Source organism: Phoxinus phoxinus (genome assembly GCF_949152265.1).
Source record: "Phoxinus phoxinus genome assembly, chromosome: 16".
NCBI lineage: Eukaryota > Metazoa > Chordata > Actinopteri > Cypriniformes > Leuciscidae > Phoxinus > Phoxinus phoxinus.
Window position 1 is genome coordinate 21,415,463 of NC_136891.1, and position 20,084 is coordinate 21,435,546.

A 20,084-nucleotide genomic window follows, 5' to 3' on the forward strand; every position below is an offset into this window, starting at 1 on the left:
ATGATAATCGAATGTAAAGAGTTTTATCTCTAAAAACAGATTAGCTTATAACGCTAGTATATGGGGCATCGAATATAAGTAAAAAAGATATCGCTAGTTAATACCACTAACAAGGCTCAAAATAGCCTCACACTAACACAGTAGCATAATGAGGGTCCCTAGATGCAAACCGAAGCATTGAGAACTTTGTAAGTGTACAGACAGTTTAATAAGAAGATACTTTATAAAGACAGTACATTATGCGTATACAGGCAGGAGCCATCTTTGGAAAACAGACTCGACCAGTCGAGCCACAAACGCCATGCTAAGTGAGCTGGTCGATAGGTTTAAGTCACAGTTCAGCTCACGTAGCACAGCGTTCGTGGCTCGACTGGTCGAGTCTGTTTTCCAAAGATAACCATGTAACCATGTGTTAATTACCCCTAGGTTCATTTTTCGCCGGAATTGTCCTTTAAGTGACTTTGAATGTCTTGTTTGTTGGTGCCAGGCGGGCTGGTCCAAGTATTTCAGAAACTGCTGATCTACTGAGATTCTCATGCACAACCATCTCTCTGGTTTACAGAGAATGGCCTGAAAAAGAGTAATATCCAGTAAATGTCAGTTCTGCTGGTGAAAATGCCTTGATGATGTCAGAGGTGAACGGCCAGACTGGTTTGAGCTGATAGAAAGGCAACAGTAACTCAAATAACCACTCGGTCTGCAGAAGAGCATCTCTGAACACACAACACTTGAAGCAGAAGAGCTACAGCAGCAGAAGACACATCGGTGACACTCCTGTCAGATAAGAACAGAAACTGAGGCTACAATTCACTCGGGATCACCAAAACTGGACAATAGAAGATTGGAAACATGTTGCCTGGTCTGATGAGTCTCGATTTCTGCTGTGCCATTCAGATGGTCAGGTCAGAATTTGGCGAAAACAACAAGAAATCATGGATCCATCCTGCCTTGTATCAACAGTTCAGGCTGCTGGTGGTGTAAACGGTGTGGAGGAGATTTTCTTGCCACACTTTATGTCTCTAGTACCAGTTGATCATCGTTTAAACACAACAGTCTACCTGAGTATTATTGCTGACCATGTCCATCTCTTTATGACCACAGTTTACCAATCCTTCGATGGCTACTTCCAGCAGGATAACACACGTCACCAAGCTCAAATCATCTCAAACTGGTTTCTTGTCAATGTCAAACGTGTTCACTAAACTCAAATAGTCTCCACAGTCACCAGATCTCAGTCCAATAGAGCTCTTTTAGGATGTACTGGAACGGGAGATTCACATCATGGATGTGCAGCTGACAAATCTGCAGCAACAGTGTGATGCGATCATGTCAATATGGACCAAAATCTCTGAAGAACGTTTCCAGCACATTGTTGAATCTGTGCCATGAAGAATTAAGGCAGTTCTGAAGGCAAAAGGGGGTCCAAACCAGTACTAGCAAGGTCTACCTAATAAAGTGGCTGCTGAGTGTATTTGTGCTGCTTAAAGTCCTGTTCACACCAAGGATGATAGCTATAACTATAAAGTTTTAAACCACACAAATAATGTTTTTTTAAGCTGATGAACAATAAAAATATTGAATCGACCCGACTTTAAAGAGGTTGAGCAGCAGACAACAACACTGCAGTGTGCTTACAAACATAATGTTATCCTTCTTGTTATAAATAGGCCTCAATAATTTTATGGAAACCCTGATACATTTGTTTTCAGAGTTCTTTGATGAATATAAATTTTAAAAGAAAGCATTTATTTGAAATCTAAATTATTTGTATCATTATTAATGTCAGAAGTCGTATTTATGGTGCTTTTTTTTTGTAGACCACAAAAGAAAGTAAGTCACACAGGTTTGTAATGATTTGAGGGTGAGTAAATTACCACATAATTTTCTATTTTGGGGTGAACTATCCCTTTAAATCCACAAATAACTGCACTGCTATCTCTCTCTGCTTTGAGTTAAAGGGATAGTTCACCTACAAATGAAAATTCTGTCATCATTTACTCGCCCTCAAGTTGTTTCAAACCTGTATGGCTTCTGTTGAACACAAAAGAAGACATTTTAAAGAATGTTGGTAATCAGACAGTTGAAGTTAATCATTGACTTATACAGTATTTTTTTTCCTACTATGGAAGTCAATGGCTACCGTCAACTGTTTGATTACCAACATTCTTCAAAAAATCTTCTTTTGTGTTCAGCAGAAGAAAGACACTTATACAGGTTTGAAGCAACTTGTGGGTGAGTAAGTGATGACAAAATTTTCATTTTTGGGTGAACTATCCCTTTAAGATGTGGGGGGGAAATGCCCTAAATATCACATCCTGTCTCTTACCTGGACTCTTGTCAAGGAAAAGGCAGCAATGTGTCTGCAGTATCCATGGTAACACCTGTGGCAGATGGAGAAATGAAGATGGAAATAGTACAATGGAGTAAATTTCACACACAGAGAAAGAGACAGTCAGTGAGTGGAGGGAAGAGGATGAACAGATGAGATAAACCATTTCACTGTGACAGGGGCCATGATAACTCAAGTTAATGGACTCTTCGACCTCCTGATGCTGCATGAGCAAAAAAAAAAAAAAAAAAAGAAGAGAAAAATCACAAACATAGGTAGGCCTACTCCTCCACAATCCACAGCCTAGAGATATTTAACTCTCAATACTGCCTTGCAAAACCCTTTGCATACAAACACACGATTCTGTACTTATTCTGACAATGTTACGTTGAGTTAATAATATCTATATGTGATGGCATCACTGTTTTAGGCAACAGCAGGTGGGTTAAAAATATTATGACTATTTATGACATCAGCAGAAACGTATATTTTTTTTATGACACGTGAATAATTTCCATCATCTAAGTTAAAACTGTCTTGAATTCGACTGGAACATCGTTTGGCTACCGATTATTAACTGCTATAATAACACTATTTTATTTCCATATCTGCAATACCTTTTTCAGAGCTGACATTCTCCAGGGGTTCGTAGCATCGCTTGAATGCGGATGTTTGTAAGCACGGGATCAGGTGTGTATCAGCAGTCCATGGCTTTGATAAACACACACGTGTTCAGCTGCAGTCCGTTCGCATCAGCGCAATCCCCGCAGACCCTCCGCATCATCCGTCCGCTCCCATAACCCATACACTGCGTTATCATAACTCATAAATACATCTGATTAAGACGCTGAGCTTATAAAGAAAGAAGGTGGTCATGGTGGAGACGAGGCATTCAAATAAAGCATCAATGCCATAAATAACTTGACAACTTTTGAGACGTTTCGTCCACTAGGGGGAGCGAGCGATAGATAGATAGATAGATAGATAGATAGATAGATAGATAGATAGATAGATAGATAGATAGATAGATAGATAGATAGATAGATAGTGCTTAAAAGTAGCCAAACGTTTTTACAATAAAGGTTAAGATAGAAAGTTTCATTTAAAAATATATTTTCAATGTATTTGAATTAAACTATTTATTAAAATATTATAAATGTTACCATAAAGTAACTTCTCAACAGTTTGGCAGATGCCTATACAAAAAAGCAGGTTCTATTGGGAAATGCCCCAACAACATAAAAACTTCAAAGAAAAAAATGTTCCATTGCTTTTTTCTTGGTGAGGATTATAAAGGGTGAATTTGTTGCTCTTATTTAACGTTATGTTTGAATGTTTATGAGAATTAAGACAAGAAATCTAACAGTATTCACGTGAACAAAACCAGTCATTTCATGATAAGAAATATCTTTCCATTGAATAAAAAAAAGAAGACTTTATTGGATAAATACTGTTTATATGACAATGATAAGTTTCGCAAACAGCAATGATCATAAGAAGTGTCACAGGTTATCATGTATAAATGTGATCCATCCATATGTCAATAATATGGGCAAATGAGTGAATTGTTAATGCAAACAGTATAAAAAAAAATCTTTAAAAACAAACAAGACCTTCAAAAGACCTAAAAAATTTGTTATGCTTGATAAATATGCACATTCAACATTGGCAATATGTATATAAAAAAAAGTAAAGAAAAAAAGTAATGTGTGAGAAAATAAGACAAATGCTTTGAATGCTAATCATTTCACAGACAGAAAATGGGAATGTAGAAGTTCACTACTAATTGTTTACTTTTTATTCAAATGGTTTCCAGTGGTCTGAGAAATTTCCCCTCAGGTTAAATGACCCTTAAAAGAAGCGTCAAAACTTTTTTTAAACCCTAATGTGTTTGCACTATACAATTTTTATAGTTGAAACAGTTTCTAACTTTCTAAACTGGGAGTTTGGGCTTGTTCTATGAGGTCGGGATGCCACTGCCGATGGGAGGAGTGGAGAGGGGCGGCAGGAGGAGACTCTTGAGTTTCAGTGACATGGCTGCGATCTCTGGGTCCTGAGTTTCATACATCTTTACCAGCCGCGCGAATTTGAGAACGCCTGAAAGGCAAACCGCAGAGGTTGAAATGACAGCTTTTTATTAGCGTTTGCGCAATTTGCGTCCTCGATCTCACCTTCTCCCTCGTTGTTGAAGCCGTATGCTTTGATGACCTCCTGTTGGATCTGAGTGGCTACGGGAAGCACCAGCTGCAGCATCTTGCCCATGTCATTGCAGGCGCTTTCTCTGGCTTCCTCCATGCGGGCTGCGTTCTCAGGCATGGAGAAAGCCTGGATCACCTCACTGAGAACCACTGCAATGGATGAATGGGACAACAGTTTGGCTGAGCGTTCAAGTCGTTAATGACGAAAAATGTCCGAGGACAAATTTTCTTTCCATGACTAAGACAAGAAGACACTGATATCAAAATGGATGATTCTAGTATGCTCGTAGAATTTATTATTAATTATTTTTTATTCATGTGCCCTCAGAATCTTGAAGGAATTCTAGCTTCAAAACAGAAACTGCCGATCACTGCCATTAAAAAGCTTGGGAGAGCCAGGACAGTTATTTAATATAACTCTTGATTGTGTACGTCTGAACGAGAAATGTCATATACACCTAGGATGGCTTGAGGGCGCGTAAATCATGCGCTGATTTTCATTTTTGGGCATGTAACATCTCTCTCACCTCTTGCCTGCTCCACAGTGAGCGAGGGCTGCTGTGCTGGGGCAGAGGCCATGCCAGCTCACTCCACGGGGCAGATTCACCACCGATGACTGCAATGGCAAATTTAAACAATTATACAATCGCTATGACATTATTTAAACATGCTCTAATAATCAATGAAGGACACTACATGAGCTTGACTGTTCATCTTTCTCCAAAATAACACATTTTCAACATCAACACTGGCATTTACCATTACGGTCTCACTACGTACTGTATTCATAAAATATAATAGAAGAATACAATCTCAATATTATTATGGTTGTCCATCTGTAGTTTTCATTGTAACTTAGACCACCAGCTCTTGGTAATAATCATGGGCAAAGATAAAATACCCAACAAATACTTAAATATACGGAATAAATAGCGGAACATATTGCTTTCAATCAGCCTCAACTTATAGATTATTAGACTCGTGTAATTTTGATGTGTTATGAAGAATGAGACCTATGCTGGGTTTAGCTGTTATCTATCACTGGCATGTTAGTTCCGCTTACCGCGATTTATCATTGTCTCTGAGCTCCAATGTTAAATATGTCATTATTTTTTCCCTAATGATATTTTTAACATTTATATGTACTTACATCGTTGATGCCAGTACCTGATCACAGCCTCTCCTATGACGCGGAGTCACGGACGCGCGCACACTTCCGGTCGGTACAGCCGTTAAAGTGTCCGATGGAAACAACAACAACTGAACCATAGAAATAAGATAGAATGGCAATGAAACTATAAACCATGTTATAAAATGGGCGAGGCTTTGTGGCCCGAATTTAGTTTCGGATTGGTGAAGCACGATTGGTCTAAATAATACTTCTCTATTATTTAACTCTTCACTGTGTAATATTCCCAGTCAAATGCTCATGAAGTGTCACTGTAGCCGCACCTTTGCTGAAAGAGTGTCACTTGATAACGTTAGCTGTTACTTTTCTCAGCGCTAGTCAGACTGGACCAGTAACAGAGATCTGCGATTACAGACATATGTACATTTAAATGACTTCATACAGATTGCTTAAAACATTATATGTATTATGTGATATTCATTGTTTTTCATTGAGTCAAAAAAACGTCCTGATATTTGAAATGCGGTTAAATGAAGGATTCGCTTTTTGGGCCACTAAGCGCCCCGTAACAGGAAACACATTTTAGTGTCATAGTCAACAAACAGTCATTTTGACACGGCAGCGTTTGTCGACCGGTGCAAAATCAGTACGGATTCTACGGAAGTCTGGTAATATACTGACACGTAGTTTTATTTACTGACCACATACATTTTGACTTTATTAACATTTCAGGAATGAAACATGGAACGCAAGCTGGCTGAATTCAGAGCCCGAAAGAAAGCCCAGACTGAAGCTGAGAAACCTGCTGTTCGTGAGATCCAGAGTGAAATGAAAGCAATAACAATCGATTCTCCGGCAGTGTTTCCTGACACAACAGAGTTCCTGAAGCCCGACACCTGCCACCAGAGTCCACACAAACAGGTCTGATCGCAACTTACTACCGTAAAAACAATGCACAGTAACAGTGATAAATTAAACTATGGAACTATTTTTTTCTGCCACGGAATAAAAAAAAATGTGAGTTTATATCTCCTTTATCTGACTTTATTCTCAATTGCGAGTTGATACATTTCTGAGGACAAAAGGTCAGAACTGCGAAAAAGAAAATTGCAATTACTTTGCAGTTTATAGAGTTTATTGCCCATTTCCTTACTTTTTTTGTATATCTCACAATTTTGAGAAAAACTATTTAGAATTGTGGCCGGGTTCTAAATTGGAAGTTGCGAGAATTAAAGTCTGAATAGCTTAAAAAAGAATTGTGAGATAAAAGTCAAAACAACAACTACAATTTAAGGTTTTTCATTAACCCTTTTTATTGTACTGGTTGAAACTCTCTCCACATCCTAATAGCAATCAAAAATATAAGTTGTCTAAATAAATAAAAAAGCTAAATTAAATATATCTGCTGTGTAAGTCAGGACCAAAGACAAGTTTATCCAATCATTGCATTTGGTCTGAATGCAATGATAGGATGTTCTACCTGTCTGCCAACCTGTATTTCCAAACCTCCGCGCACAGATATTTATCAGTGTGTTTCGTGAGGCTATCCAGACAAACTGCAGCCACCTTTTAAAGGGGTCATGACATGAGAAACCAAATTTGCCTTGATCTTTTGGTATATAAGAGGTCTTTGTACCATTAAAACGTCCTGCAAGTTTCATAGCTTAAGACGTCCTCCCCATTATAAACGAATCATTTATTTAATCAAGCTCTAAATACAGCTCGTTCTGGATCCATGGTAAGAAGTGACGTCACGGTACGAAGTGACGTACCAGCGTTTGCATAATGACGCCTCCAGCACAAGACAACTACGCTTTAAGCGCAAGACAACTACGCTCATTTCATATCGCCGCGCGCCTCACAAGTGTTCAGTCAACGGACAGCGAGTGGGTCTGTGTACAGTAAAATTACGATGCCTCGCAGATGTGCTGTTCCTGGCTGTGGACAAACAACATCTGTGAATACACTGCGAAAGATCCAGTCGTCAGGGAAAAATGGATGCACTTTACTTTTTGCGGACGTCCCAGTCACGGCAGTGTTAGTTTAAGCGTTTGTTCTATACATTTGAAGGATGACTGTTTTGAGAACAAATCCCAAAATGATGCTGGCTTTGCCAGAAAACTGTTGCTCAAAGATAAGTCCGTGCCGACTATTCTGGGCTCAACAACGACGACGCAAACTGTAAGTAATGTGTTTAAAACTTTAAACTACTTTTTAAATACGCCGAATCCGCAAATATTCTGGCTGGGGGCGTTAATAATTGATGCATAGGCACTGACGTTAGCCAATCATAACAGTGGGCGTTAACACTGAACTCTTAAAGGGGAAACACCCCCAAAACAGACTGTGTGAATCAGAGGATGAGAAACAGGGTGGGAAAAGGTCATAAATCACTAAATTTTAAAAGTTTTTTGTAAAAAAAACTATAGTAATACTATATTTGCACCTAAGGGAACATAATAATAAAATAAAAAAACCCATGTCATGACCCTTTTAAAGTTCCTCCTGAACCAAAACAAGCTTATCTGCGTTCACTCAATTATGGTGTCATAACCATAATTACAAGATGGCAACCTGTGACGGATTAATGCGTTTCTATGTCAACACTACCATATACTATTTGCAGACTCTGCTGTACACGTTAATGTGTTTTAAAGGAGGCGTGGCTTTGGAGACGCTCTGAAGGGAGGGTGGGATCTTATGCTCTCAAAGCTGACTTTCTATTGCTAGCCTCTACGAAATTGCCTACTCTACCTTTAATGTCAAGTTTCCATATAAAACTGAAAACTGACCATGTCATTTTTGTCTAACCAAATGTAATATTTTCCTGTTTTTTTTCAGGATCAAGGTGATCTTCTGAATACTACATCTGGCTCTTGGCTTCAGCGTCTGGTTCTTACCCATCTGACCCTGTTTAAAGTGCTGCTGTGGATTGTGCTGTTGGGGCTTTTTTCAGAACTTGAGTTCGGCCTGCCTTTTTTTGTCATATCGTTATTCTACTGGCTCTATGAGGGCCTTCGAAGCCCAAAAGCCAGACAACCTGGAGAAATGAGCGCATACTCTGTGTTTAACCCTGATTGTCAACCCATTCTGGGCACTTTAACAGCCGAACAGCTACAAGGAGAGATGGGATTCATGGCAATCAATTATTGATGGCCAATACATGAACATGTTTAAAAGTCATGCAAACTTTGCAGCCAACTGTATGGACAACAAGGAAGATTGTCTAAATGTGGACTTTGGAAACTTATTTGCATTATATTAATGTACCTCAGTTCTCTAATGGTTTACTTGTATTTACCTAAATAAAATGCATTATTTCATTAATATAGATATACATATACACCCCCTTCTTATAGTTTAATCCAATCATACATCTAGCAAATGAGAACAGGTCACATATTTTTAAGTTAACACTCAGCTATAGGTTCTGTTGTCCAAACTAATTTAATATCTGGAGCTGAAAGGTATGAGTGATATAACTTTTTGATGAATGCATATAGAACTGCAATAGAATACAATCTCTCAGATTCAGATGTATTTAGTGCTCAGTTCAGTATTTTATCAGAAAACACTATTAAGCCTACTGCTACTACAACCTACTACACTAAAATAACAATGAGGCCTTACTGTACACACTTTTAGGGAGCATGGTTATGGTTTTACTTAAATGTATCTTATGGGAAATAAAGTAGGCTACGTACAAAGTTTGATTATTTTTTTTGCCATATGTTTATATATATATAATATACACATACGTGCACACAGTATCAGTACACTGTCATTATATTGGATATGTGCATTAGTCTTAAAGTGACAGCTGCCTAATATTTCTGCTGCTGTGTCTGTGTTAATAATGTTAACCAAACAACAAAGGAAAAGGAGAAATCACTCTCTTGACTGAATAACGTTTAGTAAATGTATATTAGTTATGCTAGTAGTTTTAGCTGTGGTATAGACATTGGAATATAGAATTGTGAATTTTCACTAACATTTTGTTCATAACTGCCTATTTTTGCAAAAATAGTTTAATTGAAAATATGTATGGCCGGTAAATTTTCTTAAGTCACCGGCCATTGGCAGGTGTACCAAAAAGTCATGTAGGCCCTGTATATAATAATTATACTTCTATAAATGCAATGACTGGAAATTGACAGGAAAACAAAACATATCAACATTCTTTCCTTCACCAACATCATAATTCATCCAACAAATGATTGATTTTAGTAAGGTTTTTAGGTGTGCGAATTAAAGTCAGCGTGAAACGGAAGTTCTGATATTTTCTTCCTTATTCTGATCTCAAACATGGAACGGCTTCTTGCTCAAGAAAAGATGTTGGGCAGAATTTGATTTTGTCCATCGGGATGGTAAGTTATTTTATTAAAGATTATAAGAGCACAAAAAAATCATAATGTGCCCTGATAAATCACAAATACAGCAGTATTCCATAAAAACAGGAATTTGTCTATTTTGATTTCATGGAGACTTTAAATGAAGTTCACCCTAAAAAAAAGAAAATTCTGTCATTTACAAAACCCGTATGACTTTATACATAGAATGATATAAATTTGAGTGAACTATTGCTTTAAAAAGAAAGCAATGCAACGGGCACTAAGACACTACAAGACGAGAACTACAAAAGACTACGATGTACACATGATGACGCCTTCCTGTCCTTCTGTGTCCGATAGGAATCTGTGTGCTGTGAACCGCTGATCATTCCTGAACTCTGGACACGGACTGCGATTAAAGTAAGACCGTAGTTATAGAATAAGTCAGCAAAATACACAATTATTGCTGAATAACAGTCTGCACCGCAGCTTTGTACGCGAGTAGCATATCGCCCAGGAATGCATGCTGAATAAATGTTTAGAACAAGTTCAAACGATTATGATTTAAGAAGTATACTTAACTTATATGTTTTATAACATATAACACAAGTGCGGTAACAAGTATGAGTGTGAGTTTCAGGCACGGGTGTTTATCATTCGGACAACAGTGCTTAGTGTCTTCCATGCAGATTGTTCAGGAACTTTAGCAGGGATCTTCACCCAGTGCAGAAAAAAAAGTATTCTGCCATTTTTCATAATTACTCATTAACCATTTACACAGTTCGTGAGTATTTATCAAGGGATATGTGCCTTATCGTTGTGTTATGTGATGAAATAAGTGCATCTGCTCTGATTCTGACTCTGGTAACGTTACTGAGACAAAACTATCTAGGTCCATTCTCAAACTTCAAGTCCATTCTTTACTTGCCTATCCCTCAATTTAAATCACAACTGTTAAATACAGTCAAGATGTTCATTATACATTATACAAATCTAGCATTAACTTTGATGAAAAAATGAACTGAACTTAGTTCAGCTCCATATTGCATTGTGATTAGCTAGAATCCCATTAGGCCTACTCTCATAATGATCAGATAATCATGACATTGCAATACTTCCATTGTCTTCTGACTTTTCCCCTGGTTGTTTGCAGGAGGTGTGTCTTTTTGAACTGCAGCAAGGTGTGCTTTCTGTTTCAGCAAGTGTCATGGCGAACAGTCCTGCAGTGCTGATGAGGTTGGTGGCTTCAGCCTATGCCGTGGCGGAAAAGGCTGGAACTATTGTCCGTAAAGTGCTTCAAAGTGGAGAGCTCGGTATTGTTGAAAAGGTACGGCAAGTAGTGGCATGTGACCAAGAAGTGTTGATCCAAATACATGTCCTATTTGAGATGACAAGTTGATGAATTTAATGGAAGAATATATTTTGAAGAATGTTGGTAACCAGACAGTTGATGGTAGCCATTGACTTGCATAGTAGGGAGAAAAATACTATGAAAGTCAATGGCTACAATAACTGTCTGGTTACTAACATTCTTCAAAATATCTTCTTTTGTGTTCAAGAGAAGAAAGAAACTCATACAGGTTTGGAACAACATAAGGGCGAGTAAATGATGACAGAATTTTCATTTTTGGTTGAAATATCCTTTAAACCCCAAATCAGACAGTAAAATCAGGGTATTGATCCAGGAACAGGGCTGCCCCTGACCAGAGATTTTGCTATTCGACTAGTTAAACTTGAATGTTATGATAAGCCATACTTAAGTTTGATGAATGATAGGCGATATGTAATATATGTAAATATGTGCTGCGTGCTTTCCTCTCAATAACAAAATAAACACACAACAGAACTGAGAAAACGGCAAGCATTTTAATAAAGTGTAAGAAAAGCATCTGATCATGGCAACTTGGATATGTTTGCACGAGCTCTGCAATTCGGCACTCTAGGAAAGTCACGTTACGCTTATTTATATAGCACTTTAGCTTTGAAGTGGAAACCACACACATCTACCTAGTACGTAATCGCCACGGACCAATGGTTTTCTGGAAAGTTTGCTTTGGCAAGCTGTTTCGAACTTCCAAAACGAACTCCAAACGGCCTGATTTTGTTCGAAATGATATCACATCAGTTCGTTCTTCGATTTCCCTTGATGTATATCGAGGCCTTAACGTTTGGTGGACTATTAGGGGTCAGCCCTAGAGCCAAGACTTGAGAAGAGAACGGTTGATGAACTAACTCTGGATTGTGAAATGATTCGCTCGTTTTGACATATTATGCTTATGATGTATTTTTGTAACCTTTGCTTTTGGTATAGACAGGAGCTGATGATCTACAGACACTGGCTGACAGGCTTGCTCAGAAGAGTATATGTGCATCCCTGTCGAAAAGCTTCCCTAAAGTCACTATCATCGGGGAGGAGGTGTGTAGGTCTCGTAATATATAGATGCTCATCCTGTTTTGGCTCCAAACAACTGTCTAAACTGCTTTTATTTGTGTAGGAATTACCAGATGAGTCTGTTGAGGAAGACCTGATAGAGAACGGGCACAGCAGTCTAATCCTACAAAAATCCTGTCCTGATCAGTATGCCAGCCTGAAGGAGGAAGAGGTAAAGAGGAAACAGAATGTGGCCATAATGCATAAAACATCTAATAATTGTATGTAACGGAGCCAGGCCAGTAAGAGCTGTGCGTGTAAACCTCACTCCGCTGGCCTCAAGAGACGGACTAGCGATCGACGCTATTGGCCAGTTGCGTCTTTAGCGTCCTTGTTAGCGCACCCGCTTCCCATGCGGAGACGCTGATTCGAATGCCACTCGAAAAGGGTCGAGTAGGACCGGTTACATTTGGTGCGTAACTCACTGCTTAAACATAGTACGTTGCATCGTTGACGAAATCAACTAGCTAGTCACGGCTGTTTCCCGAAACCATATTGTCGCAAATTTGTCATTCAAACACGTTGGTAAATGTCACGCAGGTGTTGGAGTAATAACTTCTTTTAATGAATCTGTCTGTGATCGAATTAATGCTAGATGTTTTGCTATAAATTACAGACATGGCATCTGAGGACTATTTCTATTTCTCTGACTATTTCTCAGTTATTTTGCTTTATTTCCAGATTCAATCATAGGCTCGTTCTTACGTACTAGAGCACGTCCGCACATGCGCACTCTTCAAAACCGACGCTTTAAATCTATTGACAAACTAAAAGTCTTAAATTACATTTGTATGTATTCTAAATAAAAGATATAGATTGTACTTAATGTAAGCTTGATTATTTGGCTCAAGATCAGGGTTTATTGAGTCCACATGTCAAGCAAACAAGAAACTCTGCTTCTAAGCACAGGTCGAGAGCTGTCGTTCCAACCACACAACTTTACGATGCTTTTTGCGAATGTTTGTTGGAACTATGTTTTCGGGAAACACCGACTCGTTGAACTATGCTGATAAGAACGGAACTTGTGACCATAGTTTGCGTACAATGCTTTTGGGAAACGCACCCCTGAGCGGGTCGAGTAGGATCGGTTACAAATAGAATATACCATCCATTTTTAAATTAACTTCTTCTGAAAGAGTTTTGAAAGAGTAGGAACATAACATAATAGGAACATAAAATATCTCAATATGGTATTCGACTAAGGTTTCATCTTTATTTTTTAGCTGGTTGTGTGGGTGGACCCTCTTGATGGCACTAAAGAATATACAGAAGGTGAGCAGATAAACAGCTTTCAGTATTACTCAACTCCCACTTCCATTTGAGTTTTGGTCTTTTTCAGCTGTGACTATAACCAACATTGTGCAGTAAAGCACCTGGTATTAACATTGTTTGGGGTGAAGTGATCACAAGTGATCTACATTTTGTCATCGATTATACAAACCACATTTGCAGGTAGAATTTGTAGAAAGAAAGTGTCATAAATGAATGTCTTGTTAGTCTAAAATTCTCCTTCCACTCATTGTCTATGAAGTGGAGCAAAACAACATCCCATCAGTCCTCACATCATTGTTCCCGATTAAAACAAAAGATTTCCATGTAAACATAGACAAATTTACCTCCATTGATGGGGAGCACGGATGGACATGTCCGTCTGTGAAAAAGAGTGGAATATGGACAAGCAAAGTGTTCCGTCTTCACTCCGACAACAGTGAAGAATGGCTTACTCGCTTGCCACCCGGCCCAAATCCATCCACAAGTATTTATTTGTGGAGATTGATGTTAATATCAGATGTAAATGCCCTCGGCTGATTGAATCATTCAAAGTTGATGTCGATACCAGTTGTAAATAGGGAGTCACATTTAACATTGCTCTGTCAAATTTTGCAGATGAAATCCAGTAGTTTTAAATAGAAATCTGCATGCTTGGGAGTTTTGTGTGAGGGCGAAAAAGTTCCCTACAAAGATTTTGCTCTTGTTCAAGTTGGTCACACAAATGTACCGCACTGACCAACAGAAAGGTGCTTGGTTTGAAAGTGACTTATGTGTGAGCAGTACTCCGTACAGTGCTAGACTGTTGAAAATTGAACTTTTTAGGGAACTAGTGTTGCAAGCATGCCAACTGCAACAGCACTATCCCTCCGTTCTCTTCTCTCTCTGATTTTTTTGTCTAACTCTACCTCCACTCGAACTCCATATGTCCAACACACCTGATGCTGTCACATAGTGATCTGCTCTCTCTTTTCCCCTCTTTCTCTCTCTGTCTTTGTTCTCCTGTCTCTGTTGTAGCTGCAAGGGTTTTGTACAACCCAGTTTACATACAGAAGCCAGTGCAGCCCCACAGAGCCCCTAACCGTACGGTGATTTAATGTTTTTTCTTTTTCTTTCTGAGGCATGAGATTTCACCGTGAAATTAGACAAGAATAGAAGGTTGCAGTCAATCAAAAACAGCTAAGTAAGGGATTTACAATTTCTAGTATTTGGCCATAAACTACAAATGCATTGCATTTGTGCTCTTGTTGCTGATGAAGAAATTTTTTTTTAATATAAAGTTATCCAGTGAACCTGTTGAATCTTTTCCATGCATCCAATTTTAGTTGGAAGTTACCACTACTTTATTGGAAAAGTATCAGGCATACAAAGAAAAGACAGGAAATGTTGAAGTAAATATTGGGGAATGGGTTAGGGACATGGACTCGAACCTGCATTACTGGCATGAGCACTAAAGACATTGATATACTCACAGCAAAGTTCTTTTTAAGTTCTTCGCATATGGGTAAAAATACATTTGAAATATCTGAGCAGCAGTATATTGTTAGCAAACATCCCGATGCTGCTTAAGGAATATGTAAATATGTGCTGTTTCCTTTCAATAACAAAATAACACAACAAAAATGGAAGCAGTGAGAAAACGGAAGTTAAGAAAGCTTCTGATCATAGGGATGCTGATATGTTTTCACCAGCAATTCGGCTTTCCAGTCAAGTCTCATCACGTTCATGTGTGACTTCACACAACAGATTACTTTAAAGAAGCAGCTTTACAGTGGTAAACGTGAAACAAAACAAAAAAACTAAAAATAACAGCACCGGTGCTTATTTCAGAACTTTAATTTCTATCATAAATTAGCTCTCCAGTGCGTTTGTGTTTTTACTCACGGATGTCTGACCTCAATGAACCCACAAGTGGTGTACATTTCCATGTTAAAGTAGGCGGAGCCTCAAAGCCACACCTACCTGTTCTGTAATCGCTGTAATGTTTACCAGCCAGATGTATGGAATTCCTGGAAGGTTTTGGCCTGCTTTTGTTCAAATTGACATATCAACAGTTCGTTCTTCGATTTTGCTATAGTATATCGGGCCGTGAATGCTCAAAATTGCTGCACCACAACTCCGTCTTACTCATACCGTTATAAAAAGGAGGACATAAAACTATTTTTGTTGGGCTTGACTAATAAGTACTTTGCGTAATGTTTGTTTGCTGTTTCATTGCAGGGCTTTTGGATCATGTGACAGTGCTAATAGGGATTGCTTATAAAGGGACAGCCATTGCTGGAGTCATCAATCAGCCCTTCTACAACTACCAGGTCCGACCGGTTGATCGGGTCACACATCCTACACTACATTTGGTAAAGGCTGGGATTGGTTAACCTGTTTTGTGTGCTCTTTGTTCACTCAGACTGGGGCTGGTGCTTCTTTGGGCAGAACGTTATGGGGAGTTCTGGGTTTGGGCGCATTTGGGTTTCAACTCCAGGAAGTCCCAGATGGTAAAAGAATCATCACGACCACGCGGTCCCATAGCAATAAACTTGTGACCGACACAGTACAAGCCATGGAGCCTCATGATGTCATCAGAGTGGGAGGAGCTGGGAATAAGGTGGGACACTAGCCTTGATTCGTCTAAGTCAATATTGGCATTGAAATTGAACTAATCACGTCTTCATTCTGGGCCTGGTAGATCATCCAGCTAGTGGAGGGAAAGGCCTCCGCTTATGTGTTTGCCAGTCTGGGATGTAAAAAGTGGGACACGTGTGCGCCTGAGGCAATTCTGCATGCAGTTGGAGGTGATAGTCATTGTTTGAATGTTTTGCTTGATATTTAAGATAAATATAAAGTATATTTCAGCGTTTTTTATGTTGTTTTATATATACAGGCAAACTGACAGACATCCATGGTAATGCATTCAGATATGATGCCAATGTGAAGCACATGAATTCTGCTGGAGTTCTGGCGACTCTACGGGATCATCAGTACTATATAAGCAGAGTGCCACAGGCCGTCCTACAGGCTCTCCCCTCTGACTAAACCATTACACGATATTAAGTCATACTGTAAACTTTTGTGCCTCGAAGCTGTGATGTGTCCTTGCCATAAATTTAACAGTTTAAGATTTAATGAGTACATTCACAACATGTTTCCAACCACGTTTATTAGGGGACCAAATACATTAATTTTATTATTTGTAGTAATATATTATGTTGGTAATTTAAAACTAAATTGCTGTCCACATATACATAATTAAACACACACACATGTCCTATTGCATATATATGATTATGGTCATAACTTTTACATTTCATTTTTTTAATTGGGGTGTAATCTCGTGTTTTGCCATTTATGCTGTCTAATTTGTTTGACAGAATTGATTATTGTCTTACAGCATTGTTGGTAGATGCATTTAGTTAACTTGAAGTACAGGAATACTTAAAACCAGTGTTTTCAGTACTATAGTTTTGTATTTAATATTAGTTCTGTAATCATTGTATTAAACGTTGCATCAGGAAAGTGTGAACTACCCTGCTACTCTGTGTATTTTTCTTGTATCTATTTGACAGTTTTGCATCGCCAGCCATAACCTAAACATTATAATAACAGGCACACAACAAAAGTGAACTAATAAAATGACATTGTTGCTTTAAGACAAACATGACAATGAAATGTGTGCTAACACAAACTGAGTAGTAGGTACAACCTTAACACACGGTTGTGTTGAGGTGAATACTGTACCAACAGTATTCTACATCTATATATATATTTAGGATTGATTATGTATATTTATGTAGGTTGCAATTGGTTCTGCCACATATAAATATTGCTTATCCATCTAGGTGTAACTGAGTGAGAATATTTAGGTTTATCAGTTATATTGAATGGAATATGTGTGCCCGTTTTCCATCTTTTGTCTATTATATTGTAGTACAAATTGAAGCTGCTACTCGGGTGGATCTATATTTACATTTCTTTTTTCTTTGGCTAAAAGTCTTGCTACATGCATTTAAAAGCCAATGTGATTAAAAACAAGACCACAAGTTGAATGAGAAATTCTTTATTTTAGATATTTTATTAAAATGTCCAAAAAAAGAAAGAAAGTGGTAATCATATTTTTATCAATGCATAGTATGAAAAAGGCTTACCTGAGGTCTATGCTGTCCAAAACTTTTCCTGTATTTGATAAGCAGATCCAGTGGCAGCTTGCAGGCCATCTCTGTTCAGCAGTTCCAAGACATTGAGACTTAAAGGCATAGTTAACACAAAAAAAAACATTTACTGACCCCTCATGTCTTTTCAAAACCACATGTAGGACACATGTAAATGTTGAAGAATGTACTGGCCATGTTCCCCCATATAATGTAAGTGAATTAAAATACAACCAGCACCAAAAGAAAATAAATCAGAACTGTCTCAATAAGCTACAAAATTGGACTTGGTCGCTACATTCCAAGTCCTCAAAAGTCACACAACTTTGTGCAAGTAACATCCCATTTTAAGTCATGGTTTACTTAGAATATGGATACCCTAAAGGGACATGGTGATGGTAAAGAAACTGCGTGTTCACTTGCAAAAAAAGTTTGTGGTGGAAATGTGAGGTTTGAGAAAAAAACTGCTTTTGCAAACAATTGTTTTGATAGCAAACTCAAGTTGCAAGTTGGGGGGACACAATACTTCTGAGAGAGAGGTCAATGAAATATTTTCCTCCCATCACATATTTTTCCATCATGTCCGGGGATCCATTAGAATCAAAAAATAATTAGTGACGTCATGGATGTTGCATCTAAAAGTGCCATGTTTAAACTGGATAGATGCAGACAGTGGAGAACAAGATTGACATAAAATAAAATAATTATCACTGTTCCTTGTATAATAAGACTTGAAATGTAGCACGAGTCATTTTATGTCTTGCTATGAGTTATTTTATAATTCCACATTCTCTTTTATTATGTGAAGAGGGGCCAGCAGATTACTTCAAATTTCTCTTTTAGTGTTTCACATTAGGAAGGACGTCACACAGGCTTGGAACGTCATGAGAATAAGTAAACGATGTAAAACCATGTATATTTTTGTGATTAATCCCTTTAAGTCGTGCAACGTCAGAATACTGCACAACCTCCTTAAAAAAACAGGCTGCTGTCATGTTAATCACCCTTCAAATAAGAAAAGAAACAGATACAAATCATTATTGTCTTTATGTATTGAATAACTCGGCAGAACTTTTTTTTTTTTTTTCCAGAGGCTCTCCTGGGTACAATAGGCATGGAAGAGGAATGCAAGCAATGGTGTTCATTCAATTGGCCTTGATGCTTTATCTATTTACAACAATTAACCAGAAAATAAATTGTGCAACATAATATGATACCTAACAGTATGCATATGACCTACGGCCTTAGTAGGGCAAATTAAGTTACCCATGTGTGTATGAAATGGGTCACAAGTGTGTAGTGCAGGAGTTCTCAATTCTGGCACTACATTTCCACTTTCCTGCAGAGTTTTGCTCCAACCGTGATCAAACTCACCTGAGCAGGCTAATCAAGATCTTCAGAATCTAGAGAGTTACAGGCAGGTGAGTGTGATCAAAATTGGAGCTAAACATGAAGTGAAGTTCAAGTGAAACAGATTCTCAAACGAAAAAAATGTAGGATGGTTTGCTATTGGTTGATGTCATGTGAGTGACAGGTTGCCCCGCCCTCACACCAGTAAACACATCATCAGAGAAGAGATGTTGCTGCAAATGGGAGGGAAAGTTATTTGAATAATTATAGATTATGAGTGCACATGAATAAAAAAAAAAAGTGCAAGCACAGATAATTTATAATAAATACTGCAATCTTCATAAAATAATACAATTTCTAAAGCCTTGATGTGTCAGTTAATAAACTGAAATATGTTACCGGTAATATTAATAGTGTTCAAAATATGCAAGTTGCTTATCACAAACCTAAAGCCTGAAAATACAGCTAGGTATACATGTTAAACTTGGAGATTGTTTCTCTCCATGGACACAGGATAAAATGAAAATGTATAGTAAAGATTTGACAGTGAAGATTTGAAATCTTGAAGAGATTTTTTTTCTTCAGAATTTGTCTTTTACACATTTTGTAACCGACAAAGGTAAGAACAATGTAAGAACGCAGCAATAGTATTTGTAATCGGTGTAGAGTAACAGTCATTTATCAGAATGTAAATAAAATAAGAAAAACAACGAATTTCTTTTTATTTTAATAGGACAAAAAGTAACTAGTATTTTTGATGCTCTTTTTGAAACAAAAAAAAAGTAAAGGATTAATGTTTTTGTGTAATACCTTTTTTAATATGCAGCCTCAGCTGATACAAAATGTATATACTTTTCCAAACAAACATAAAATGTGCGTCTAATTAATATATGAACAACTTGCAT

The 20,084-nt window shown here is 37.9% G+C and overlaps 3 protein-coding genes across 8 annotated transcripts; 2 read left to right on the forward strand and 1 right to left on the reverse strand.

The window, feature by feature from the left end:
- Positions 1-2,329: 2,329 nt before the first annotated feature.
- saysd1 (SAYSVFN motif domain containing 1) lies at positions 2,330-9,820 on the forward strand. 2 transcript variants are annotated; one of them, XM_079584760.1, is made up of 4 exons: positions 2,330-2,604; positions 2,956-3,019; positions 6,389-6,577; positions 8,498-9,368. In XM_079584760.1, exons 3-4 carry the CDS (start codon positions 6,398-6,400, stop codon positions 8,807-8,809), a joined length of 492 nt encoding a protein of 163 aa, XP_079440886.1. In that variant the 5' UTR covers positions 2,330-2,604; positions 2,956-3,019; positions 6,389-6,397; the 3' UTR covers positions 8,810-9,368. The 2 variants fall into 2 exon arrangements, with proteins under 2 accessions (XP_079440886.1, XP_079440885.1); XM_079584759.1 differs by lacking the exons at positions 2,330-2,604; positions 2,956-3,019 and adding an exon at positions 5,726-6,324 and having other exon boundaries at positions 8,498-9,820.
- On the reverse strand, positions 3,447-5,807 carry grcc10 (gene rich cluster, C10 gene). Of its 2 annotated transcripts, none has more exons than XM_079584761.1 (4): positions 5,678-5,807; positions 5,055-5,143; positions 4,501-4,677; positions 3,447-4,426 (listed from the first exon to the last, which is right to left on the reverse strand). In XM_079584761.1, exons 2-4 carry the CDS (start codon positions 5,104-5,106, stop codon positions 4,287-4,289), a joined length of 369 nt encoding a protein of 122 aa, XP_079440887.1. In that variant the 5' UTR covers positions 5,107-5,143; positions 5,678-5,807; the 3' UTR covers positions 3,447-4,286. The 2 variants fall into 2 exon arrangements, with proteins under 2 accessions (XP_079440887.1, XP_079440888.1); XM_079584762.1 differs by having other exon boundaries at positions 3,529-4,426; positions 5,695-5,791.
- A 431-nt stretch (positions 9,821-10,251) lies between the features above and the next one.
- Positions 10,252-16,935, forward strand: bpnt1 (bisphosphate nucleotidase 1). Of its 4 annotated transcripts, none has more exons than XM_079639295.1 (10): positions 10,284-10,407; positions 11,187-11,314; positions 12,299-12,403; positions 12,483-12,590; positions 13,642-13,690; positions 14,705-14,770; positions 15,908-15,999; positions 16,092-16,289; positions 16,371-16,476; positions 16,566-16,935. In XM_079639295.1, the coding sequence occupies exons 2-10, from the start codon at positions 11,195-11,197 to the stop codon at positions 16,715-16,717; spliced, it is 996 nt and encodes a 331-aa protein (XP_079495421.1). In that variant the 5' UTR covers positions 10,284-10,407; positions 11,187-11,194; the 3' UTR covers positions 16,718-16,935. The 4 variants fall into 4 exon arrangements, with proteins under 4 accessions (XP_079495423.1, XP_079495424.1, XP_079495421.1 ...); XM_079639296.1 differs by having other exon boundaries at positions 10,307-10,407; positions 11,141-11,314; XM_079639297.1 differs by lacking the exon at positions 14,705-14,770 and having other exon boundaries at positions 10,252-10,407.
- The last annotated feature ends 3,149 nt before the right edge of the window (positions 16,936-20,084 follow it).

Excerpts from the sequence above, each read along its gene's own strand:
- saysd1 (XM_079584760.1), top strand. The coding sequence starts at position 6,398 with ATGGAACGCAAGCTGGCTGAATTCAGAGCCCGAAAGAAAGCCCAGACT. Across the intron at positions 6,578-8,497 it reads ACCAGAGTCCACACAAACAG|GATCAAGGTGATCTTCTGAA; the intron begins GTCTGATCGCAA and ends GTTTTTTTTCAG.
- grcc10 (XM_079584761.1), bottom strand. The coding sequence starts at position 5,106 with ATGGCCTCTGCCCCAGCACAGCAGCCCTCGCTCACTGTGGAGCAGGCA. Across the intron at positions 4,678-5,054 it reads CACTGTGGAGCAGGCAAGAG|TGGTTCTCAGTGAGGTGATC; the intron begins GTGAGAGAGATG and ends CATCCATTGCAG. Across the intron at positions 4,427-4,500 it reads CTTCAACAACGAGGGAGAAG|GCGTTCTCAAATTCGCGCGG; the intron begins GTGAGATCGAGG and ends TTTGCCTTTCAG.
- bpnt1 (XM_079639295.1), top strand. The coding sequence starts at position 11,195 with ATGGCGAACAGTCCTGCAGTGCTGATGAGGTTGGTGGCTTCAGCCTAT. Across the intron at positions 13,691-14,704 it reads CACTAAAGAATATACAGAAG|CTGCAAGGGTTTTGTACAAC; the intron begins GTGAGCAGATAA and ends TCTCTGTTGTAG. Across the intron at positions 16,000-16,091 it reads AGCCCTTCTACAACTACCAG|ACTGGGGCTGGTGCTTCTTT; the intron begins GTCCGACCGGTT and ends TTGTTCACTCAG.